The sequence below is a fragment of the Lissotriton helveticus genome, chromosome 7, assembly GCF_964261635.1.
Source record: "Lissotriton helveticus chromosome 7, aLisHel1.1, whole genome shotgun sequence".
Classification (NCBI taxonomy): Eukaryota; Metazoa; Chordata; class Amphibia; order Caudata; family Salamandridae; genus Lissotriton; species Lissotriton helveticus.
In genome coordinates, this window is record NC_136068.1 from 1,713,709,053 (window position 1) to 1,713,734,859 (window position 25,807).

At 51.1% G+C, this 25,807-nt stretch overlaps 1 protein-coding gene across 1 annotated transcript; it reads right to left on the reverse strand.

Moving 5' to 3' along the window:
- Positions 1-2,994: 2,994 nt before the first annotated feature.
- LOC144770687 (alpha-crystallin B chain-like) lies at positions 2,995-25,139 on the reverse strand. The gene is made up of 3 exons (XM_078655409.1): positions 24,845-25,139; positions 4,085-4,207; positions 2,995-3,626 (listed from the first exon to the last, which is right to left on the reverse strand). Exons 1-3 carry the CDS (start codon positions 25,037-25,039, stop codon positions 3,429-3,431), a joined length of 516 nt encoding a protein of 171 aa, XP_078511535.1. The 5' UTR covers positions 25,040-25,139; the 3' UTR covers positions 2,995-3,428.
- Between the last annotated feature and the right edge of the window lie 668 nt (positions 25,140-25,807).

A 25,807-nucleotide genomic window follows, 5' to 3' on the forward strand; every position in this document is an offset into this window, starting at 1 on the left:
TTGTATGCGTTAAAAGGGGCTAGGAAAAAACGATTAGGCTTGTTAATCTGGGCTTTCATCAAAGATTATTTGGAGGAGATATGAATGAGAAATATTATTGGTTGCTTAAATGTTAAGAATTGGCTGATTTGCCTCTTTTTGTGTTACACTGTATGTATAGTAACCAAATGAATTTAACTGGTTCTGTCACTTGATACAACTGTGGAAATAAAAATTTAAAAAAACAAAAATGAATTGGACCCTCATTTAATAAGATTGTCCCGTCTAGAGTCCATCTGGTTATACCCCTTTTTTCCTGAAATTCTCAGAGAGAGGCATACTGCAGAATGATCAGAGAGAGTAGCAGGTAGATGTTTAACCCTTTCAACTCCCTCTAACAAGCATTAATCTATTAAAAAATAATCTATGCGGGAATGGTGGCCATATTTTTTACTGAAAAAAGTATATCCCTTCTTATCCTCCATTTTAATTCTCTGGAGTTCCAAGCTAGGCGAAATAATATCCGCCTTCTTTGAATAAATGGATATGCAGAGGGGGCAGATATAAAAGGTTTTGTCTGCAAGTTGTTGGGGGAGCTATTCCAAGATAGCACAGATATAGACTGAGGAAAGAGCTCCAGAGAGTGCACAGAGACCCCTATAGGTTGCAGCCAGGGAGAAAAAAATCCAAGGAAGATACTGGTCTGCTTTCTCACTTAATTAAGGAGCTAGTTTTAGCACGAGCATTAAAAGAACGTCATTGATGTATGGGGATTCTACCTATTTAATATGATCTGATATGGGCAGAAGAATAGCAGAGAGGCCATGGCTGTTGGGGTCAAAAACGAACGAACTCCAGTCCAGGGCGGCGCTAGTCCACATGAAATTCCCTGCCATGTTGAAGATTATGTAGAAAAACAAGATGTACAGCATTCAAGAACCGGAGGAAGTAGATGCACTATTAAAACAGATGGGAGGACCAGAATAAAGTATAGATCACTCTCTGTTCAAGCCAAAATAATGTAATGGTAAATAATGTATAAATAGCACGGGGTGGGGGTCCCATTTAGATACTAGTTCTCACCTTATATGTGGTTTGAATGGATATGTATTAGGACTATATGACATTAAAGTAGTATAGCTTATATTTGGATGCATAGGTGTTACTGTTAATTCGAGACAGGCACCTGGACTTGACTCGTGCTCATAGGGATATCGCAAAGGCGTTTTTGGCCTAAAGAGATAATCAGGGGGGGTTCTCCTTGGGTGTGGAGGGAGAGTGGGGTGGGGGGGTCACAGGGTGTTGGAAGCATTTGGGAGAAAAAATAAAAAATTTGTTTCCTCGACCTACCATTTACGATTGATTTGGCTTTATTAATTTTTTTGACCTTATTGGTTTTAAAAATTAAATACAGACTGAATGAATGTCTCGGCGTATCGATTGGGAGGTAGTCTTGTATTATATAAATGGATAAGAATTTGGTGCATTTTATCTCATAGAATGTGAATAGGATGAGATCTAAGAGAAAATTGGCTCGTATTATGGAGTTCCTTAAGAAAGCTGAGGCCAATGTCATCCTCTTACAGGAAAATCATCTAGAAGAATGCGAATGTTTGGCTGAGCTTAAAAAATGATCTTGGGTCCAGGATGTAGTTTGCTTTAATCAGCAGAGGGGTAGTAGAAGAGGAGAACAAAAATAATTATTAGATCAAATAGTGGAATTAAATTGGAAAGCCATCTTTCCGATTCTTCGGGTAGATGGATATTAGCCAATATTAAAATTCAGAATAGGGAATTAATGTGCGTTAGCTACTATGGCCCAAATCAGGACAATCCAGATCCGTTAATTAAATTAGAGGCTGAACTTCTGTTAACCCATAGTCCAGTGATTATTGGAGGTGATTTTAATCTAGTTCAAAGACCTGAGTTAGACAGAACGTCTAAAGTAAAATATATTATTTCTTTACACTCAATGGCTATACTTAGAACATTGATCCAAGAATGAAACTTGGCCGATGTTTGGAGAATTGAGATAAGCCTTCCTGCTCGTGCCAAGATACCACAGGGTTGAGCAGAGGTTATTTTAGGAGTGTAGCTCTATTACCTTTACTAGAAGCAAAGGTTCCTATTTGGACAAAGGTGCAAACCATTGCCAACTAGAGACCCCCAGTTCTAACAGTGATGATGCAAGAAAGCTCTCCTCTGCCTAGGGTTCCTCAGCCTGGGGTGTGACGATGAAAGAAAGGTCCCCTCTGCCTAGGACTCCTAACAGAGCAAGGTCCTAGGAAAGCCCTTTCTGTTACAGTCTCAGGGGTGTGATGTTGAACTAAAGGTTACAGTCTCCTGAGATTCCTTGCAAATCAAGAACATACTTGAAGGAGACCCCTTTGCTTGGAGCCCCCTCAGGGTGAGATGGTAGAGGTCTTGCTTGCTTTGTTATTCCGTGTTATAATACAGATGATTGTTCCATGAGTTACAACAATCAGCACGAGGAACAGAACAACAGCTCTCTGCTTAGCAAATGTGCCATACACGTATATCCTAATGCTGAACGCAAGTACAGGAGGAGAATCAAGTACTACATGAAAACAACTCAAACTCTCAGTAAAAATCCGATCTAAATCCAAGTTTCCATGAAAGGCTGCTCTGACAGGTGAAAAGCATCTCTTGTGTTTGCTGTGGTGGTGCATGTTACACCAGGCTTCAGTTTAAATGAAATGCATCCACCTTGCCCGGGAGGGGGGGATGAGAACCCTTTGAAGCATGAGGGGCCACAGTTTTGGGGGTCCTAAAGTCTAGGGCCTGAGAAGCCAGTCCTGGACTTTGAAAGGCGGCCTCAGCTATGTCCTGCACAACGGACTGTGTAGATCCAGAGAGGAAAAATCAATGTTCAGTTACCTCCCTCCCCAGAAAAAGAAGTCCCGAACAACCCGCCCCCTTACTCCAACCTTGCGGCCTAAGATTATACCTGGTCCCGTGGAAGTCCACCTAGCAGCCGAAGACACAAGCCCAATCCTGTTTCTCAAACCAGGCCCCGCTTTATTACTTTATTGTACACAGCACCGTTGTACTGGTTACAAAACAGAGAAAAGAAACAAAAACACACAAAATTGAGCGGAAAGAGCGCATAGAAGCAGGCCGGGCACAGAGAGAGCATTTACCCGGGGTCCTGTAATGTCCCCAGATTACAGTGTTCTCAGAGGCCAGTGTTAATCTGTTTCTGGCCGCTGCTACCTAAAGGCCAGTGGAGCCTCGACAGGGTCAGTCACAAACTTCGCCAGACCTGGCCAGCCACTCACAAGCAATAGTCTATAAGAAACGTCCATGTTTGTTTTGTGGGCAGTCCGCCTCGAGGGTGGTCTCTCAGCCTGGTATCCAAGGTCAAAGGTCAGCTTAGCATCAGCCGCAGGGGGCACAGTCCAGGCATGGCGCCGGGGCTCCTCCCGGGCTCACTTCCCGGCCACAGCGGGCTTGTCCTGGCACACGATGGGGATGGTGCGCTCTTCGGGCTTCTTGGCCTCCACCGTGGGCGCCTCGATGGACAGGATGCCGTCGGGCGAGAGCGCGCTGGTGATGGCCGCGGGGTTCACCACCTTGGGGATGGTGTAGCGGCGGTGGAACTCTCGCGAGATGAAGCCGTGCTCGTCCTGCAGGGGAGGGAGGAAGAAGATGGTGAGTACAGGTGAAGAGCAACCAGCATCGCTCTCATGGCGCGTCCCCAACTTCCCACAGCCCGCCACAAGTGCAGTCTCTCTAAATCTGTATTCAGACCCATCCCCTCCTTCCCCAGGGGAGCTGGGAGGGAAGACAAGAATCAGCCATCTTTGGTCCCCAGTGCACAAGGGCTCCCTCTCCTCACCCAAGAGCAATGGCGAAGCTAGACCTGGGCAGGAGAGGGCGGGCCCAGATTGGAAGCAATGCCCAGGGCCTGGAAGTCAGGATAAAATGTCCGTCAGGGCCTAAGCTTGTCATCACTAGTAAAGACCAACCCCTCACTAATTGGAGGAAGCTAAAGTCCGATAGCAGACGGTGAGGGCGGGGAAAAGAAAATCCCCTGTGGTCCCACCACCTGACTGTGACCCATGAACTCTACAGTGCGCCTCACCTGTCTCTCCTCGTGCTTGGCGTGCACCTCCACGCAGTCTCCGATCACTTTCACGTTGATCTCCTCTGGTGAGAAGTGTTTCACGTCCAGGTGCACGGAGAACTTGTCCTTATCCAGCGTCACCTGAGGGAGAAGAACAAAGATGTGTGACTTGAAAGCATCTGTAAGCAACGGAAGCACGTGCGGGCATGAGCCAAGAATAACGGCTAGCACGTGTGGACGTGAAATGAGAGTACCCTACAGGAACTGAGAACGCGCATGAAGTTGAGAAGAGACTACACTGTAGAGCAAAGGTTACACCTGTGGGAGCGAAGTAGCAGTATACTGTAAAAAGGTAGAACAGGTGTGTTTGTCCGCTGTCCCCTCACCCTGACGCCGTTTGGCTCGTCTTGGTCTCGCGTCGGGTTTTTGTGGCCCTGTGTTTTCGGGTGAGTGTTGTGTTGTTCAATGTTCCCGAGCCTCATCGTGCGGGTTTGAGGGCAGCCTTGTGGGGTACGGTCTCCTGGCTGGCCTCGGGAATTAGTGGGAAAGATGCATATGGGCGGTGCAAGGCCAGGAGGGCCCGGTTGTAACGCGGGTATTGTCGGGGGGCGATGAGGGTGCTTGGTGGCATACATTGGGTACGGTGGTCGGAGGTGTTTAGAAGTTAGGCTTCTTGCCAGCACGCCCCCGCCCCGTTTTTCCTCACTTCTGCGCCTGGTGCAGCTCGGCCCTCTACTTCATTTCGGCAGTTTGGGGGGACGGGGACATTAAGAGCAGGCGACGGTCGGTAGCATCCCTTGGCGCGTTTGGTCATAGTAGGTTATTCCGTCTCTGCCGTTCCTTCGTTCACTGGCAGAACTACCCCCGCCTCGGGTGGATTTATTGATTGTTAATTGCTTAAGGCATTTGTCTTCTGGATGGTACCTTCACACTTTTCTTCGGACCGCCGCGGGCGCGATTGCTTCAGGCTGCAGTGCCCAGAGGGGAGGGGGAGCTCCCCGGTTGCATCCGCACCCGATCTGCACAGGAACTCCAGCTAGTTAAGGTTAATGCCAGTGCGTTACCTATACACCCCTTTTCGGTGCTTCCGGTCACTCTCATCTCTTCCCTCTCCATGCATCGTGTGCGGTGCCATGTTTTGGCCTTGCACAGCTGATTTTCCATATCACTGGCGTAGAAGTCTGCGGTTGTGTTCTCTGTGCAGTGGGTTTTCACGGGCTACTGAGGTTTTGTGCATACCCTGCATCCCGGGCTGAGGGAGGTGGTGTTTGTTCACGAAGAGGAGGTCACCCTTTGGGCGTTTATTGACAGTGTTCGCTTGGCTAGCACTGCTTCGGTTATAAACTTTGCAGGCCGACCGACACGTCCCCGCAGGGGACACAGATAAGAGGGCGGCCACCGTAGTGCCACAGGAAGGCACACGGGGCAGCCCAGCTCTTTAGGACCCGGGGGGTCCCACGCGTCACGTCCTTCCTGTGGTGGGCGGGGGGGGGGGAGTATATATTCCTCCCCCGCCCACCGAGCGGCCTCTTTGTCCGCTGTCCCCTCACCCTGACGCCGTTTGAGTGCCCTCTGGCAGCTCGTTTAGCGGCCTGGTCTGGCGTCCGCGTGTGGTGGTGTCCGCTGTTCGCAGGCTTGCTTTCTCTTGCGGTGAGTTGGGGCTGCTTTCATAGAGCAGTAGGCAGCGCGTCAGTCTCATTATCCGAAGGTCCTGAGTTCGCTCCGCAGATAGGGCATTTATTGTGAATTGCTTTATAGTTGGTGTGTGTCCGTATTCTTAGTGAGGGGACAGTGGGGTGCTAAGGCTAATGCTGCGGGTCGCGTGCGCTAGCCGGTAACACGGGAGGTACTCCGGTGCACAGCCTTGGTATTTGCGTGGGCTAGTGGGCCCGCCTCGTTTGTATTAGTGGGTAGGGCGGCTTGATTTATTGGAGAGCCTTTGCACGAGGGGAGGCTGTTTTCCGCTCATCATTGAACAGTGGCAATTTTGGCACAGCTCGGAAAGGGGCGATCCCGGGTCTGCTGCCCTGGATTCCGTTCTCGGATACGATTGTAGTTGGCTTGTGCTTTAGAGCTTGTCCCATGCAAGCCAGTTTCAGACCGTCGGCAGGAACACTTCTAGTGTTAAGCCCGCAATGCCCGTGTAAGCTAGGAGGCATTAGTTGACCGCGCTCCGCGGGCAGAGGTGCAGCGCTTTAGGGCTGCGGCGGCGAGCGGAGCTTTGAGTTTGCCCGATCGAGCGAGTTTGGTGAGTAGTTTCTTTGTGAAGGTGCAGACTGTGCTTTGATGATTTCCTGAGCAGAAGTTTCTAGTGTGCCATTATTTTTGGATTAAGTAGTTATACCGAGTTAATAACTTTTCCTTGCGTTAGCGAGGGGTGCGAAGAAGTTGCATCAGGAGTGAATCAGAAGTGTTCGATAACTTTGAGCGTAGGCTTTACTCACGCGGAGATTCTCGCCATCGCCTGAGGGAGCTGCAAGGGAGGGGAGTCGACTGTTAGTCCCCCACCCCCCCCTTCTAACACTCGTGGGGAAGGAGCAGTCCAAGCATTGCTGTATTTGTGATGTCTAAGAGGGGTCGCTAGGATTTCCCCCGAGACTTTCACAGGACACAAGGTTTCGTGATTCACCTCCAATGGTATGCCAGCCTGAAGGTAGTTCTCTGGACGGGACGTTTATTTGTGAATGGATCCTGTTAAGCGGTTGCAGGGGTCTCGCTTTGGACGGTTGTTGACCCTGTTACTTATTTCCGGTCTTCATTGCAAACTGTAAACATATTCGCAAGGATTCTTTTAGGAAAGAGTTCAGTTTTGACAGAAGTAAGGTGTCTCTTTCGTTTTATTTATTTGAACTTTAGACGGGACGGCATCCTTTTCTCATCGGTACCGTCTCCACGCGGTGTTTTCTGCGGGCCGAGTTTGCGTGTGGGGAGCTGGCGCATAGTGTGGATCACTAGGGCCCCCCCGTAAGTGGCACGCACCAGGAACCAACACTATAGAATGCTATTTCAGGTTCATCGCCTCTGCTGTCCGGCGTACTTCTGCATAGTCGGGAGGTTGGCTACTAATCTTTGGCGATGGGGGGGAAATGGCGCGAAAGCTCGTCGGCCATTTTCGTCTTCCCCCACCCCCTTTCCGCTCTGGCCATTTTGTCGGGTCAGTGGTCCATCCTTCTACCCGGCAGGCGGGCTTCCGCTTTTCCTGTCTTTTGGTGCGATCGCTTTATTTATATTTAATTTATGTATTTAGACCCTTCCTATATGGCGCGGACTTTTACCATAGGCGTTGGTGCACAATTAGTTTTCAGGCCTGTTTTGTGAAGCGCACTAAGTACGTAGCCGGTTAGGGGCCATTCTCATTTTCCTTACACGCTTGGGAAGCGTGAATCACTATCCGTCGGAAGCGTGATGATGATATATAAGTACGCAGGGGTAATTTTAAGAAAATTCACTTTTCCCCCCGCGCCTGGAGGTTTAGGCATTGGGTGACATTACTAAGTGCTCCTAGAACCCAGGGATAATCACGCGGTGCTCATTACGGATGGTTTACTTAGCCTAGGCTCGTCAGCATGGTACTTTTGCCTACGGTGTGTTACAGGAAAAAATTGGCAAATTTTGCTCTTTCACGTTTTCCCTCGCAACAGCACAGCTTTGTACTTGCCAGTCTTCATTCTCTGCCAGTGTTGTGAGATATTACGTTGCAAGTAGGGGCCGGCGGGGTCATTAGTGATGCCCAGGGACCTGGCAGGCTTCTGTTTGCGCCGCAGTGCTTTGCTGGAACGTGGATGCTTTGGGGATTTTCATGGATTCCTTCATGGCACTCATTATTGACTGTAGTTGGCTTCGTGGTGGCACTGCAGAGAAGCTTTCTGAGTCTGGCTGGGGGGAACAGGGACATGGTGTGTGTTAACAATGCTGTGTCTATGCTGTCTCAGTAAAGAGGGGTCAAGGGCTTATAGTTGAGTCACTGGCGCGAGTGTATTGACGTAGGTGGGTTTTATTACTCCCCTTTTGGTTGTATGGGGTATTTGCCTGTGTGCAGGCATCCCCGCGTATTACATGGTGAATTTTTATTCCGTCACCCACAGCTTGCTACAGTTAGGTTGGATTTGGTACTGTAGTCCCTGCAAGTGGTGGGGAGGGTCAGTTTAATGTGGTCAGGATGTGGTGCTTTCCGAGCTCAAGCATTACGGTCTTCACCGTGCCCAAGGGAGAGTGGGAAGTCTTATTTACAGGCCCCACTGCGCCTTTTAACTCCGCTCCTTAGGGCATCCTCAAAGTCCACTTCCTTGGAGTAGTCAAGTTAATGTTCCGGCTGCATCGTTTACCGGATACATTGGCCATAACGATTAGGTGCCAGTCGGGAGGCAGACTTCCTCCCGCAAGCACAGGAAGGCCCGGGTGCAGTTATTAAGGGGTGTCTCTGAGGGCAGATTTTCACCAAGTTTGGTGCACAATATTTTATGCCTCACATAGCGCCGTCTGCACCAGTTAGTGCTAGGGTCGTCTCCTGTCCTAGCATACCTCCAGCTTACTCCGTTTTCATGTCACGCTTAACAATAGCCCGGCGCTACTCAAGGGTTTGTCCCTCCCCACTCCCTCCAAGTATTTAGTTGGACAAACTGTTCTTGTACCGGACATTCTGGTTGGATCTCGGTAGCAGGGGGGACACTGTTGGCCCCGGCCTGTTCGTAGAGAACATTTTGGATTTGTGAGGGTGGCAGGGCTGCTTATGGATGTTTTGTGTCTCACCTGCAGGATCAGCACTGGAGTACAGCCCTACCCACACAGGGGCCACCAGGACCAATTACAGGTTATAGGTCGTAGCGCGATGGGGCCAGTGTGCATCATGCTGCAGCTGACAACAAGGCACTCTATCTTTCTTAGCCCCAGTTAGCGCGGACCTTTCTCTAAGGGGTCTGTGCGCTTCACATTAGGAACCAAACATGAAGCCGGGTTCTGGTGGCGATGGGGGCAGTGTGCAGCCCGCTGCACCTGACAATCAGGCACTCTATCTTTCTTAGCCCCATTTAGCGCTGAACTTTCTCTAAGGGGTCTGTGCGCTTCTCATTAGGAACTAAACATGACGCCGGGTTGGGTGGCACAGGGGACTTGATCCACCTCTGGGGTCGGAGCTTGACACCACTGAAACAGGTTCTACTCCCGGTTGACCTTTCTCAGACTTTCATCCTCTGAGGACGATAGTCGAGTACTTTTGCGTTTGGCATCAAGAGACTACTGCTATTCAGCGCCTAGAAGGATCCCTTTCCTCTGGGCAAACTCGTTAGCCTTGGATCCACTGTGGGGGCACTCCCATAGTTAGAGTATTTATTTTGCAAGGACGTAAGGTCTTTTTTCACATTATACTACATGTTGTTCTCCTGCCCTGTCGACACGCAAGGGTGGGTCCCTCTGTACTCCTTCCTAGGATGGATTGGGGGATTAACTAGTTTTCGTAACAGATAACAGGCTTGACCTAAGGAGCGTGTGGGGCATTGTTGGCCCCCTGCTTGATTGCAGAGAACACAAATGGGTATGTGAGGGGGGGCAGGGCTGCTAATGTATGTTTATTGTCTCACATGCAGGAACAGCGCTGTGGAACTGCACGACCCACATGGGGGCCACCTGTGATATCTACAGGTATAAGGGTGAGGCACACTCGGGAAGGGGCCGTGAGCTGGGGTCCGGGTCACCCAGGTCCTCCCCAGGACTCAGGCGGGCAGCTTGGTTGCTCCAGGTGTGGCCTGCTTTTGGTATTCATGAATGTTACAAATAGGCTAAGGGTGACGTGTTGATGACCAACCAATCGGGTTTTCAAGTTGGTAAGATTCTTTTCAGCTGTTGACAGTGCGAAACGTAGGTAGTGAAGTAACGAGGATTCAGTTACGGTATATTATGAGCTGCTGCTGTGCTACAAAGGGGAACACTAGTCTCTTTCCTGGCACCCTGTTACTTTAATAAGACTTTTAGTTGCAGCCACCGGACAGCAGACAATTTTGGCACAAGGGCACCAGGGAGACTCACAACGTCGGTGGTATAGTAGCTTTTGACTGGTACTAAGGTTTAATTACAGGTGCTCAAGTGGCAATTTATCTCCAGAAGGTTGCTAGCAGGCCGTGTGTTTGTACCCAGGTATCCTCATCCAGTGGTCATTTGGGACTTTCTTTGAGTAAGTGCCTCCCGGATATCCTTATGCAGCGGATTATGCGTAGGCACTTTGTAGGGAACGAGCGACTGCTCTCCTTCCCACTTGTACAGAGGGGGAAGGGTGTCCGGGTGCCTACCAGAAGTGTGATGCACGTTTTACTCGGTCTGGAGCCTCTGCTAGGCTGTTGGTAATGCTAACTGCTGTGTCTGGCAGGCAAGGGCTTCCAGGGGCTGCATTCACCAGGGTCAGACTGACTGAAGTTTGTGCTACTCTGCTCCTCCTAAGCTACGCAGTTTGCTACCATACCGGCACTTTGACTCCCTAAGGTAGCGTATATAGGTTATTGTTTCATTCAGGCACACTTCAGGCTCTGGTCTAGCTGCTAAAGCAGCCCTTTTTCTTGGCCCGCTAGAGTCTCTTGTCGGTCAATTGGGTGTATTTTCTGATTTAGTTTTCACTCGGCTTGAGGATTGGAGGGCTGGCAAGAAAGTTTTTCAGGTCGGGGTATGCCACTCTTAGTGCACAAAATTGATGGACATGTCCCAATTAGTGGTTGACACCTTGGCGGCTATGGTTGGGGGCTGCTATTCCTTGGTTGGCTATGCACGAAAACTACAATGGTGGCTTAGTTAGCTTTGCACTAGGAAGCATTGACTAATCCAACGGATGGGCGGGGTGTATGGGAGCGCTCCTTTCGTAAGTATAGATAGGGAGACATTGGCACAGCGGCCAATTACCACGCGTTTCTTAGCGCTGGGTACGAAAGTGCTATGCCGGTCCTTGATGTCACTCATAGTGCACTGGACTGATGGAAATGTTACACGTAGCAGTTACGCCTTGGTGGCTATGGAAGGGGGTGACTTTTTCTGGTTTGGGTGCAAGAAAGCTAGTACAGTGGCTTTATTCTCTTATGCACCATGTAGCGTTCTCCTATGAGACGGCCTTGTTGGTTAGCGTGCCTTTTCTACGTCAGGATAGGGAGGGTTGTCTTAGCGGCTATTCACAAAGCTCTTATCAGCCCTTTTGCCTGTGCAAGCTGGGTAGCTCTGAAAAATGGGGCCTAGTTCATGATGGACTATGCGAGAAAGCTTTATGGTGGCCGCTTAAGCTTGTGCAACTATGCAGCATTGACCATGTCAACAGATGGGCTGTCGGAAGCGTAGTGCTCCGTTTGTAGAAATTTAGGGAGGCTAGGGCACTCATACCTCCCCCAGTCTGATCCCACGAAGACCTATCAGCTCTGACTCCACGGTGGTCAAGCTGATGCTTTTAGCCTCCACTTGTTCTTTTCGGGGGACAATTGGTGGTCCACATGCGGCCAGGTAGGCGATTGCTTTAGATGTTTTTCAGGTACGCAAGGGGCAGGCAAATTCCACAGTCTAAAGTTTCACAACAGGGGTTGTCTCGCAGGGGAGGGCCCCAGGCTAGGTGCTTGGGTAAGCGAGCTACCCAGAACGTATCTATTTAGTTGTTTCCAGGTACGAAAGTTGGGATTCCTCGTGCAGCGTTCACTTACCAGAGAGTACGAGGAGGAAGTATTTGTTCCCCTAGTTGCACAGAATGGTTTACAGTTGTAAAGGCTGCTTGTTAAGCGCATCATAGGGGCCAACTAAGGCAAAGCACAGGGGGACCACTTGCGCAAATGTCGATCCTTGCCAGGTCATGGGCAGCCATCTTTAGCTAGAGCATGTGGGGGGTGATAGTGTTCGATTCCCAGTCTGGGGGGTATGGGTCAGTTTTCCCTTACCGCGGGGGTAGCGGGCCCTAGGTGCCTCTGAAGATCAGGCAAGGGTGTTTTGGACTGAGGTGCGTGTAACGGTTACACTTTATCAGACGGGTTCCAGCGGATACTCCTACCCACATATTGGGAACCTTGGGACACTCTATTGTGATTCAACTCCACCCCGGCGCTTGCTCAGTAAGCGGCGTAGGTTGCCCCGTTGCAAAGCCTTGCAGTGGATCATGATCAGGACGCTACGCGCTCAATCCCCCTTATGCTAGCCGTGACACCTTGTGCGTGCACCTAGGTCCGTTACTAGCTGGTCACTGCAATGTTCTATGGCACTTGATAGAATGACCACAACGATCTTACGGTGGGTCTCGCCGCCAGTGGGGGACAGGAAATTTTCAGTGGTCAGACATGTCTCCATCTCTTTAGGCAAGGCGCTAGTCAGGGGAGGCGCTGGAGCCAACACACGGGAGGTCCTGTGCGGATATAATTAAAGGGGCAGAGACTATATCTCGGTAGCCCGACACCGTCCCGGCGGATGTATGTAGGCTCACACAGCTGCTTAGCAGTGACCGGGATTCGGTGTCCGGTCTTAGGGTCAGCAAGCAGGGTAGACCGCACCTGTTGGCCCTTCATGGAGGTTTCAGTACCATCCACAGGCAACACACCTCTTTCCCTCCGCCTTGTTGTGACACCAGGCTGCGGCGCCGGGGAGCCTTGGAGAAGTATTGTTAATTTGTCTGGGCTATGGGGCTAGCAGGCACTTGAGAGGAAGAACACTAGGGGAATTGCCCATGCGGTAGGGACAGAGGAGCTCTGTGGTCTGATTCCTTATCCCGAGCTCCAGTGGCATGATGCCCTGTATGGAACAGTAAGGCAACTGGCTCGCACGAGGTTTGCTGCGCCATGCGTAGATATCTTGGGCAGAGATTTGGCCTCTAACATGTGGGCTATAAGCCCAAGCCAAACTCCCTTGGTGTTGCTTGACTTTTGGGTCAGCGGTCCACGTGGGGTATGGACCTGTTTTTCTGAATAGGGAAGAGACTCTAGTAATAGCAATTAAGGAACAGCTAGGAGGAATGCCGGCCTTGGTGGGGGGCCCTGGCTGCGACGGTCGCCACACCCAGGTCTGTGGAGGAGTTACAGGGCGATCCAGAGGCGGAAAGGTACCCGGGAGTACCCTCTTCAGGAGCACAAAGGATGCTGAGGCCTAATATCCCCAGGAAGTCTGTGCGGTGGACCCTGGGGGTACGACGGCGCCCCGCTATCCTACGGGCGGTTGGAAACCTGTACAACCGGGGGTTGCTTGAACGCTCCGCCCCTCGTAGGGGGGGGCGTGAGCAGGAGGGTGGACCAATGGTTCACTGGAAGTGGGAGGGGCTATCTCCTCCCATAACCGCTAAGCAACGATTGGCTAAGGCCACGTTGCAAATTGGCCCGTCAGGTGGTAGGTCGCGAGGGGCGGCTTGCCTTTTGGATCGCCTGTAAGATAACCCACCGTGTTGGCATTGTGTATATGCTAATAAACCTGCAGCTACTTTTCTCCAACAAAGAAGTTGTCTTGTCTGCTTATTTCTGCCAAATGTATGTTACTGTGAGCGGGCTGGTGAGTGGCGCCGATATTGGCACTATGCAGGCCGACCGACACGTCCCCGCAGGGGACACAGATAAGAGGGCGGCCACCGTAGTGCCACAGGAAGGCACACGGGGCAGCCCAGCTCTTTAGGACCCGGGGGGTCCCACGCGTCACGTCCTTCCTGTGGTGGGCGGGGGGGGAGTATATATTCCTCCCCCGCCCACCGAGCGGCCTCTTTGTCCGCTGTCCCCTCACCCTGACGCCGTTTCCCTCCCTTCCACATACCCGGCGCTTTCAGGGTTGGGGGGGGGGGGTTTCTAATCTTTTCTCATTTATGTTGCAGGAGGAGTTACAGGGCGATCCAGAGGCGGAAAGGTACCCGGGAGTACCCTCTTCAGGAGCTCAAAGGATGCTGAGGCCTAATATCCCCAGGAAGTCTGTGCGGTGGACCCTGGGGGTACGACGGCGCCCCGCTATCCTACGGGCGGTTGGAAACCTGTACAACCGGGGGTTGCTTGAACGCTCCGCCCCTCGTAGGGGAGGGGCGTGAGCAGGAGGGTGGACCAATGGTTCACTGGAAGTGGGAGGGGCTATCTCCTCCCAGAACCGCTAAGCAACGATTGGCTAAGGCCACGTTGCAAATTGGCCCGTCAGGTGGTAGGTCGCGAGGGGCGGCTTGCCTTTTGGATCGCCTGTAAGATAACCCACCGTGTTGGCATTGTGTATATGCTAATAAACCTGCAGCTACTTTTCTCCAACAAAAAAGTTGTCTTGTCTGCTTATTTCTGCCAAATGTATGTTACTGTGAGCGGGCTGGTGAGTGGCGCCGATATTGGCACTATGGCGATCGGATGCAAATGTGAGGTCTTCTCTTGGCTTGGACAGGATGGGCGGTGACCACGCACAACGCTGAGGGGCCGGGTGTGGGCTTTAGTATGCGCCTTCAGCGTTTGGGTTATGCGTTTAGTTGTAAGGATTGGACTGTTTCTGGTTTTACTACTGCAATGTCCGATCTATTTTAAAGTTTACGGGTGTGTTCAGTCTAGCCCTGTGTTTTCCGGGCGTTACGGCATGCAATGAAAGGGCTGAAGTTTTATTCACGTTTGAGTGTTTTTCTTTGACATGCGTGAGCTGTATGCACTTATTGCCGATTGTACTGATTGTAACGCCTTGTCGCAGTTCGTACAGCTAGCATGTTCCTCGTGCGATTGTTATGTTATGCTTTCGCTAAGCTGCGGGAATGGATGTCTGCCTACACGGGCTAGAGGCGTCCCTGATATGGTGTTTAGTATCGAGCAGACACAGTCTAGGGGGAGGCTGTTCATGGAGCCACTTACCAATTGGGAGAGGTGGCAAGGGGCACGCATGTCCCCGGGCTAGCTCTCGGCGTGGTAAGTGAGAGCACGGAGCAGCCCGAGCTCGGGGATGGTGCTGGCGTTAGGGCTTGGGAAGTTTTGTCAGCGCACGGGGGTAAGGGCGTCCGGGGGGCGGCCTATTACGTGGGCAGTTCTGTGTTTCGGACCGGCGCACGTGGGTAATGGCGGCTGTGGGCGGCCATTTGTTAGGTCAACAGGTCTCTTCAGTGTCCGGCTCACGTGGTGGATAATGGCGGTCGTGTGCGCCCATTTTCTGGTCAAGCAGGGTCTCTATGCCCACATCTGTTATAACGGGTTAGATATTGTAGGGAGATGGTTCTTTGCGCTAGTTGGTATATAGCATGTATACCAACTGCTGGTGACTTCCTATGAGAGGTTTGTAGTTTCTGACCGCTGTATTCGAGCCAGTGTCCCTGCGCGGACGTGCGCATGCTTAGAGCTCATTGAGGATATAGTGCTCAGCACAGCTGTGTTGGCGGTGCGTTGGTTCCTTTGTGGTCGGGGTATTTCGCTGTGGACATATCTTGTGTAGCCGCATCTATCTTTGGCAGCTTGTCTCTAGAAGGGGTGGGCCCTTTGGAGTGCGGTGTCACGCGCCAAGAGTTTCGGGTCGTGCCCGTGCCCTCAGTTGCTATTCTGTGATGCAATTAGAGGCCCGAGTTAGATCCTTTAAAGATCATCTACAAAGTGGTGGGTGATCGGCGGGCGCTCGCCTTGTGGTTGGGTGGGGCGGGGTTCAGCCCCCGTATAACCAGTTCCAGGGCATTATTGCCCCAGTGCAGCAAGATAGGGGTGCGGGTAGCCGACGAGCCTGCTTGCATTGCCAGGGGTAAACCAGCTTGCATCCAATTCCAGGTATGCATTCGTGCGGGTGAGCAGCCCCACACGAATAGGGAGCAATGTGTTCACCAGGTGGCCAATAAAATCGGAGTGTCTTATCCGCACAAATGAAATCCGAGTGGAACTCATGCGCGGCGGCGTTCAAGGATGTGCCTTAGCATTGCCATGCTGCTGGGGTAACTAAGCGCAGCAGCAGCACATCCAGCATTGTTCTGTGAACTTGGCACGCACTTGTCGAAGATGGGGGGAAGAGATGTAGAGCTTTGTAGCTGCTGGCAGCTTCACTAGCCCGATTCCGTTTTACAGTTCAGTGCCGAGTTTCACTTGGCTCCGCATCACAATATTTCCCTTCATTATTATTCATTAACATTATTTGCTTAGGAACACAAGCGCCTTTCTAAGGATGGCGTGACCCGACGCCACTTGATGGCCCCTGAGCCTCCCTGGCCATGCAAGGTGGGAGTTGCGGTAGCAAACGGGTCGGACACGACCTCCTGGCATGGCCCTGAGGTGTGGGCAGTGGGCGTGGCTATAGTGGCTCTTAAGGTTGGTGCGAGTCCAGTTAGCTGTGAATGGACCAAGTTATGACCGCTGACAGTAATACTGCCCGATCAGGAAGTTTGCAGCTCCCTACCTCCCATGCAAAGTTTTTTCCCAGGAGCTAACAGATGCCTGTTAGTGATGAATGCTGTCTCCCGACAGTCCCCGTGTCCTTGGGATGTTTGTCTTTGTTTCATTGGGGATCCCATCTAGCATGCTGCTCGGGTTGTTGGGGGTGCGTCTGTGCACCCAGAGCTGCTAGCTATGCAGCAGTGGCTTCGGGTCCCAGGGAAATGGTGGCACTTTTATGCGCTAGGCATTTTGCGGGGTGGCCCAACCAGCACCGGTCATTACGCTGCCATAGTACAAGGGACCCGGCCCCACGCTACTTGTTTTGTTTATTTGCCGTATGTGATGCGGGAGACCGGTGTTCGAGCCTCGGGAGCGCGCCCAGGCAAATCCCATTGTCTCCCCGTGCCTCATTGTGTTATTGAAATACGGTGCTCGGTAAAGCGCTCCAATTCTTTTGGTCGAGTACAAAAAAAAAAAGTCTGGCTCTTCATATGCTTTGGCCGTAAGGTGTGAGGCCTAGCTCATACTGGCTTACTTGTCAATTTACTTTTAGTACAGATATTCTCCGCCTTCAGATTGCTTTTAAGATGTTTCGATTAATTTCCCCTATTGGAGCGGGTGCACAGAAAAGGAAGGGTCTTACATGTCCTTAATTACTCCACCATTTGTTTGCTTCCTGCTGGCAAGTCAGCTCGGTGGGTGCATCTCCTTCAGGGTATTGACCTGCGTTTCGTGGTGTTCGAATCCCAGCACGGTCGAGCGGGTATTTAAGTAAATGTTGTGTTCCTGTGAGTAATGCTTGTTAATGGCAGTGCATGCCAATACAGCGCTTACAGACGGACTTCAGGTGCTTAGACCTTCTAAGTACAAGACATTAGTAATATGATCCGACTCATGACCAAGTTGATCTTTCTCTTCGGTGTGCAGACATTCTTAGTCTTTCTCTAATACACTTGCTTACCAGTCCCACATTGGTCATCGGTGTTCCGGGACAAATCCTTATCTCCCATGGTTTTAAGGGCGATGCAAGCTGCCGCACCATTACTGTCCTGTGCTCGTGTCGGCGAAGACAGTGCTGGGGTGACGCTTTGGGGAGCAGCTCAGATGGAGAATGCAATTTTACAATTACACATAGCACATCATGTAATCTGTTCTTGGTCCACACGTAGCGCGCTAACCGCGACCGCGGATAAAGTAGAAGTAACGTACTGCAATCCAAGGCAGACTCTCAACCTCAGGAACGTACGTTATGTAGGCAATGCTGGAGCTTGTGCAAGTAATGAAAGGAAAAACCATGTAAGAGGTACCAAACTGTTGCAAGAAAAAGGTGACGTGTGCAGGTTACAGTGCCTAACACAGAGAAAGGGTTTATACTGCACCATTGAGGGTTCGCGCAGACAGCAGGGCTCTTCTACATGTAACTTGGGGAGGCCAGCAGGGAGCCAGTCACTAGGTTGCACTAGGGCAGATTAACTCCAGGCCTATATGGACTGTCTGGTTCACACCCTAGGCGGTTAAGTTGCCCAGGATAATGAATATAGGGCTTAATGTCCCACTACTGCTTTCCAGCAGACACTTTGGCTCAGTGGGCTGGTTGGTTTTCTGGTGCACCGCTAAGAACAGCATAACTTGCCGGTGTACTTCTTCAGGCGGTCCCGATATACTCCCCCAGCTTGGTTAGCTCCTGGTGTGGCCTTCTTTAGGTATTCGTGAATGTTTACAAATAGGCTAAAGGGTGACGTGTTGATGGCCAACCAATCGGGTTTTCAAATAGCTGAGATTCTTTTCAGCTGTTGTCCGTGCAAAACTTAGGTCGTGAAGTAACGAGGATTTATTTACAGTATATTATGAGCTGCTGCTGTGCTACAAAGTGGAAACACTAGTCTCTATCCTTGCATCCTGTTACTTTAAGCAGACTTTTTAGTTACAGCCACCGGATAGCACACAATTTTGGCCCAAGGGCACCAGGGAGCCTCACAACGTTGGTGGTATAGTACCTTTTGACTTGTACTAAGGGTTAATGACATGTATACAAGTGGCAATTTATCTCATGAATGTTGCTAGCAAGCTGGGTGTTTGTATCCATGGATCCTCATCCATTGGTCATTGGGACTTTCTTTGAGTAACTGCCTCCCTGATATCATTATACAGCGGATCTGCGTATTCAATTTTAAGGAACAAGCGACAGCTCTTCTTACCACTTGTACAGAGGGGGAAGGGTGTCCAGGTGCCTGCCAGAACAGTGATGCACGTTTTACTCGAAGAAGGGCATCTAGGGGCTGCATTCACCAGGGTCAGGCAGGGTGAACGGCATCTTTACCCACATCGCATAGGGGCGGTGGCGCCTCAGTGGACTCATTTCTTTTATTTCCCTATCCAGGTCAGGAGTGCCAACGCTACACAACACACACGCGGTTGTATGATCGGTGTCCAGGTTAGAATACAAGGTGGGGGCCCCTGTTTGGATAAGCTTTGTATTTGATACAGTCCAGCGCTTGCACGCCCTCTATGGGAAGAGTTTCTGACAGTGCTCGGGCTTACTCTTTCTTTCAGAATGTGTTTCCATACTTTATCAGGGGATGGTTACATGTTTGCTACACATTCCGCAGCAACTCACTATAGAGTCATGGATATTTTCGGTGACTCTTCCAAACTCTTCCAAGAGACTTAAGCTTGGTCGCTGTCTTCGTGATATTAGACTGGGTTGGCATGCTCAAGTTGAGGCGTCTCTCTTCATACCTATACCTGATTTGGGGCTTACTCAGCTCCATTGTTCGATTGCTGGCACGAAAGTGTTATTCTGGTCCTTTTTGGTCACTCATAGTGCACTGTATGGATGGTAATGTCACACTTAGCAGTTGACACCTTGGTAGATATGGATGGGGGGGCGGCCTTTTCTCGTTTTGGCTATGCTAAATAGCTATTACTGTGGCGCAGTTACCTCATGCACTTTGAAGCATAGACTATACACTGAGCGGGACTTGTGGTTTGGGAGCGCTCCTTTTCTAAGTAAGAATAGGGAGGCTTTGTCTTAGTGGCCTATCACCAAGCACTTCTCAGCACCTTTGCATGTGTAAGCTGGGTAGCCCATGTAGGCGATCGCTTTAGCTGTCTTTTGGTGTAGGGTCCGCAAGGGACAGGAATTTCCTCAGTATACGTTCCTCATCGGGGTTGACTCGCAGTGGAGGGACCTCGACTAGGTGCTTGGATAGGCTTTTCACCCAGACAATTTCAATTTAGTTGTTTTCAGGTAAGATAGGCTGGAGTCCTTTGGCAGTGTTCACTGACCAGGTAGGAAGATGAGGAAGTTTAGTTCCCTCAGTGCCACAGGATGCACATACAGTTGTATAGGCTGCTTGTTTAGCTTCCTAGGGTACAACGCAGGCCAGGCACAGGGACGCCTTACACAAGTGTCTAACATGAGGAGATCCCTGCACAGTGTTATAAGGGATGTTGCCTGTGCGAATCTCTCAATTGGCCTCATCCGCTTGATGGAGAAGCTTGCGACCAGCGGTGGGCTGCCCAACTAATGTATTTGTGACGGGGGCAGGCATGGAAAATAAGTTTTGCCTCGAGATCTGCCAAGTCAGTCAACTTTACTCGATGGCTTTCCCACTGCAGAAGTTGGGTCAAGTTGCATTCTGGTTAGTACCCCCTCCTACCGGGCTGGTACCTGGGACACCCGTGCTCAGGTCACTCTTCCCATGGCACGACAGTCTCTACTAGGTGGGAACGGCCAGTTACAGGCCTTAACAGGACAGGACCAGCCACTCTCCTTTTCTGGTCACCTTCAAGTAATGTGGTTCACACACTTTGACTGGGGGTGCAAGGCCCTATGCCATTAACATAAGCTGCTAGGGGGCATCGGGCTGGCAAATGTCCTCGGGGGACGGAGTTAGGCATTAGGGGCCTAGTGCAGGACGCAGTATTTGCAGGGACACATATGGGTCCCAGCGGATCCCCCAAAGAGATCTCAGCGCAGCAGGTGACACTAATCACGATAGCCCGACACCGTCCTGGTGGAGGCAGCTAGGCTCACACGGGTGGTTAGCAGGGACCGGGTTTCTGGGTCCGGTCATATGGCCAGCAGGCAGGGTAGACTGCACTAGTTGGCCCTTCGGGGAGGTTTTCAGTACTCTTTCCCTCCACCTTGTTGTGACACCAGGCTGTGTCGCCGTGGAGCCTGGGAGAAGTATTGTTAATTTGTCTGGGCTCTGGGGCTAGCAGGCACTTTAGAGGAAGAACACTAGGGGAATTGCCCACACGGTAGTGACAGATGAACTCTGTGGTCTGATTTCTTATCCCGAGCTCCAGTGGCATGATTCCCTGTATGGAACAGTAAGGAAGCTGGCTCGCACGAAGTTTGCTGCGCCATGCGTAAATATCTTGGGCAGAGATTTGGCCTTTTACATGTGGGCTATAAGCCCAAGCCAAACTCCCTTGGTGTTGCTGGACTTTTGGGTCAGCGGTCCACGTGGGTATGGACCTGTTTTCTAAATAGGGAAGAGACCCTAGTAAGAGCTAGTAGGTGCTAGGAGGAATGCCGGCCTTGGTGGGGGGCCCTGGCTGCGACGGTCGCCACACCTAGGTCTGTGGAGGAGTTACAGGGCGATCCAGAGGCGGAAAGGTACCTGGGAGTACCCTCTTCAGGAGCACAAAGGATGCTGAGGCCTAATATCCCCAGGAAGTCTGTGCGGTGGACCCTGGGGGTACGACGGCGCCCCGCTATCCTACGGGCGGTTGGAAACCTGTACAACCGGGGGTCGCTTGAACGCTCCACCCCTCGTAGGGGGGGGCGTGAGCAAGAGGGTGAACCAATGGTTCACCGGAATTGGGAGGGGCTATCTCCTCCCATAACCGCTAAGCAACGATTGGCTAAGGCCACGTTGCAAATTGGCCCATCAGGTGGTAGGTCGCGAGGGGCGGCTTGCCTTTTGGATCGCCTGTAAGATAACCCACCTTGTTGGCATTGTGTATATGCTAATAAACCTGCAGCTACTTTTCTCCAACAAAAAAGTTGTCTTGTCTGCTTATTTCTGCGAAATATATATTACTGCGAGCGTGCTGGTGAGTGGCGCCGATATTGGCACTATGCAGGCCGACCGACACGTCCCCGCAGGGGACACAGATAAGAGGGCGGCCACCGTAGTGCCACAGGAAGGCACACGGGGCAGCCCAGCTCTTTCGGACCCAAGGGGGTCCCGCGCGTCACTTCCTTCCTGTGGTGGGCGGGGGAGAGTATATATTCCTCCCCCGCCCACCGAGCGGCCTCTTTGTCCGCTGTCCCCTCACCCGGACGCCGTTTCCCTCCCTGCCGCATACCCGGCGCTTTCAGGGTTGGGGGGGGGATGTTTCTAATCTTTTCTCATTTGTGTTGCAGGAGGAGTTACAGGGCGATCCAGAGGCGGAAAGGTACCCGGGAGTACCCTCTTCAGGAGCACAAAGGATGCTGAGGCCTAATATCCCCAGGAAGTCTGTGCGATGGACCCTGGGGGTACGACGGCGCCCCGCTATCCTACGGGCGGTTGGAAACCTATACAACCGGGGGTCGTTTGAACGCTCCTCCCCTCGTAGGGGGGGGGCGTGAGCAAGAGGGTGGACCAATGTTTCACCGGAATTGGGAGGGGCTATCTCCTCCCATAACCGCTAAGCAACAATTGGCTAAGGCCACGTTGCAAATTGGCCCATCAGGTGGTAGGTCGCGAGGGGCGGCTTGCCTTTTGGATCGCCTGTGAGATAACCCACCTTGTTGGCTTTGTGTATATGCTAATAAACCTGCAGCTACTTTTCTCCAACAAAAAAGTTGTCTTGTCTGCTTATTTCTGCTAAATATATGTTACTGCGAGCGGGCTGGTGAGTGGCGCCGATATTGGCACTATAACGGCTAGCACGTGTGGACGTGAAATGAGAGTACCCTACAGGAACTGAGAACGCGCATGAAGTTGAGAAGAGACTACATTGTAGAGCAAAGGTTACACCTGTGGGAGCGAAGTAGCAGTATACTGTAAAAAGGTAGAACAGGTGTGTGCCGAGGTTCACAGTAGTATGCAGGAAAGGGAACCATGGGAGCGGACTGCATGAGAACACACGCATGTGATCTGAGAGCACCCGTGGGAAAGGAGTACACGTGAGTGCGAGCTGAGAGCTCCCTGTAGGAAAGGAGTATGTTAAAAAGCGAGAGCATATGCTGTGGGAAAGGAGTATAGGTGGGCGTGCGAGCCGAGTATACTCTGTAGGTAAGGACAAACTGCATGTGCTGCCGCAGCATACAGGACACCGTGCGTGGGCCGTAAATATGCTGTGGGAGAAACCACAACGACCTGACATGGGAGGAATCACTTTGTCAAATCTGTGCATATAAACAGCGCGGGACGTTATAGACGAAAACGCATCGGGTGTGGCGTAAGGGCCAGAGCTACCAAATTTGGAACCCGATTCGAACCTCGGCAACATCCTGAGGGGCATATTTGCAAGCCCCTTGCACCACGTTTGCGTCATTTTTCACATGTGAAAAGCGGCGCATGGGGCTTGCAAATCTGCACTTGAGTTTCTGGGCAAATCACTTCATCTCCCTGCGCCTAGCAATATAATATATATATTTATATAATATAACTTGCCCTCCTTGTTGCTAATTTAAAGCACTCAATACCTTTAGGGCTTCAATACCTTTAGGTCGAGCTCACGCTACGAAAACAGCAAACATAAATAAACACAGACGATCAGCAACACACCCACACGCTTGTAAACCTGGCACATACGCTGAGGAAAGGACACACCCAGGGCTCTGTGTTACGCCCCCAGGCGTGTGACAGATTTGTAAAACACACAAGAACAAATGGAGCACAGGAGGAGCCAGGCTCAGTCACAAACATAATAGACGGAAGTGACCGCCCCCAACAGAAAAAATGCAAGCACACCCACGACACGCCTCACATAATACAAGATTAAAAGTTCGGAGGCGCGGCCGCTGGGGTGTCACGCCCACAGACAGACACGGATCCTCAGAAAGGCGCACACAGACCGAGGTCTCTGTGCAGAAATCACACCCAGGGATCCTCGACACCCCATCAGGTGAACACACACGCAGATCTACTCGATGCGTGACACCCCGCTCGAGTGTCACGCCCACAGACAGACACAGATCCTTAGAGAGGCGCCCACAGATCGCACGCTGTCAGGGGGTGTGACGCGCCTACCTATGTGTACAAGTGATCACACAAAGACACAACCAAAGCAAGAACAGCCGTGCACAACACAACACCGGCTGCTCTACTAGGGTCATTCGAGGACACACAGGCTCAGGAGCAGATCCAACGGTATTATTGTTTTTATGTGTCCGCCCCCTCTTTGGAGACCCCCACGGCTCCCTTTTTGTTTCTCTCCCTCTTTCCTCCTGCCCCCGCCACCCTCGTTATGTCTCACCAGCCCAGCTACTTCTAGAAAGTTCTCCCAAGTATTTTTATTTCCCGCCCCCCTGTCGCGCCACCCCGGGCACCCTGGGGTCTCCGCCCCTTCCACAAAGGTCGAGCTGCATGTCAACAATAAACACGCGGCCCTGGGCTGCCAGCCGACGAACGCGTAGCCCCTCGACGCCTTAATATCTATATTTGTGCATCAACAGGCCACAGCGGGCGCCAGTGCACGAACACCGACCCTCGGCGCAGATTCTGCGTGTGCACTCAGTGCCGCACTTTCATCCACTTCGAAAGGATGAAAGGCTGCGCTGCGACTGGAATCTACGTCCACAAGCTCGACTAGTGGGCACCCTACTGCACAGACACCAGGCTGACCTGAGCAGACGCAGGCACCCAGACCCTTCTTAAAATACATGTCTTTATTATAAGAAGGAAGGCAACCATTCTTTAACTAGCCCCCTAAAATGCCTGTGAATTTTAATATAGTACCAGAACCGCTGAAACATCGCAGGGGCGGGGCAGAGTCCGCGTAACGGCAGGTCCTAGTTTCCAATGTTAGTGAGGTAGCTCAGCGGGTTAACGCGGCTCCTTCTCGTAAGTGCACAAGGTAAAGGGCGCATGTTCACACCCTGCTGTTGATTGGCCTTCCCACTGCCGTACACGGTGGAGTATACTTAGCCCCCGCATTAGACAAATGTTGCAGCAAACCTATCCTAGCAACAGCTAAACGTAGCGTCGCTGAATGAATGCAGCTTTAAAGAGCCTAGAAACGATGTTATTTAAAGTGTTTCACCCTCTAGCATCCTATACACACAGATAGCACAGCGATCTACACGCACCTGTGAGTTGCCGAAGAGCCCTCAACCTGGTGTACTGAACCAGGAATAAACTGCAAACAGGTAAATGAATCCATTATCCAGACCCAGGTTACTGTGCGGAACACATTCGGACAATTAACACTGATGCAGAGCTATGCGGGGTATAAGATGTCATCAGCTATCTCGGTGGGTTAATGCCCCTGCCGCGGCTGCCCGCCTATCCGCAGCGACAGGTTCAGCGGTCGTTGCCCTCCAAAAGCCACTTACCTCGGAGAGGCCGGCCTCCAGCGGGAGGTGCAGGCTGGGCGTCCGGGCATAGGGGAAGACGCTGCCCGAGAAGCCGGGGAGGAGGTCGGTGTCCAGGAGCCCCTCGCCGAAGCGCTGGTCGAAGAGGCGGCTGGGGAAGAGGGGACCCGGGAACCAGGGGCGCCGCATCCAGGGGTGGCTGATGGTGACGTCCATGGCGTCGGTGCGAGGGTCGCGGGTATTCCGCTGTCAGAGCGGGAGCTTCTCTAGCGCTTCCTGCAGTCCTTGTCCGCCAGGCGCCTCGGCTCCTCCTTTTATACCCCGCGCCGCGGCCCCTGGAAGGAGCCAGACGTTTACAGAAGAGGAGCGATGCCAGCGGGGGTGGGGGCAGATCATTACCTCCTCGTCCAGTCTTCCTCGCCACAGTAATATACATATGAGCCTCCGGCTCCACACAGAACTCCAAGTAAATTAAAACAAGCATTTGCAATGCAATAGGTCTCGCATTATTTAAGTTTGAGCTATTATTATTGTAAATGGCAATGTTTTTTGCTTTATGCTATAGTTTTCTTATGTACATAAAAAGCTACATATAAAGTATTTGTTGTTAAAATTATTTATGCAGTATTTAAATTTGTTTGCAAAAAAGATTACAAGAATATCTTAGCAAAAAAGTTAAACTTTTTAATGGTAATTGACTAAATGTCCATTTGTACATTTTAATTTCAAATAGGTAAGTGTAAACATCACAAATATATTGTGCAAACAGTGCAAAATATTTTAGCCATAAATATTTTTGTTTTACGAGGTAGTTTGTAAGAAAATGATTGTAAAAGGCAAACACTGTAATTAAAATGTAACATATAACAGTACAGTTATGGCTAGTAAACATACATTAGTAGTATAGTATAATTGTAAACAAGATGTAAATAAGACTACAGAAATTAGCATGAATTATCACTTTAATATCAACTTTACAAACAT

Coding starts and splice junctions, on each gene's coding strand:
- LOC144770687 (XM_078655409.1), bottom strand. CDS start 25,039: ATGGACGTCACCATCAGCCACCCCTGGATGCGGCGCCCCTGGTTCCCG. Junction 4,208..24,844: donor TGGAGGCCGGCCTCTCCGAG/GTAAGTGGCTTT, acceptor CTTCTCCCTCAG/GTGACGCTGGATAAGGACAA. Junction 3,627..4,084: donor CCAAGCACGAGGAGAGACAG/GTGAGGCGCACT, acceptor CCTCCCCTGCAG/GACGAGCACGGCTTCATCTC.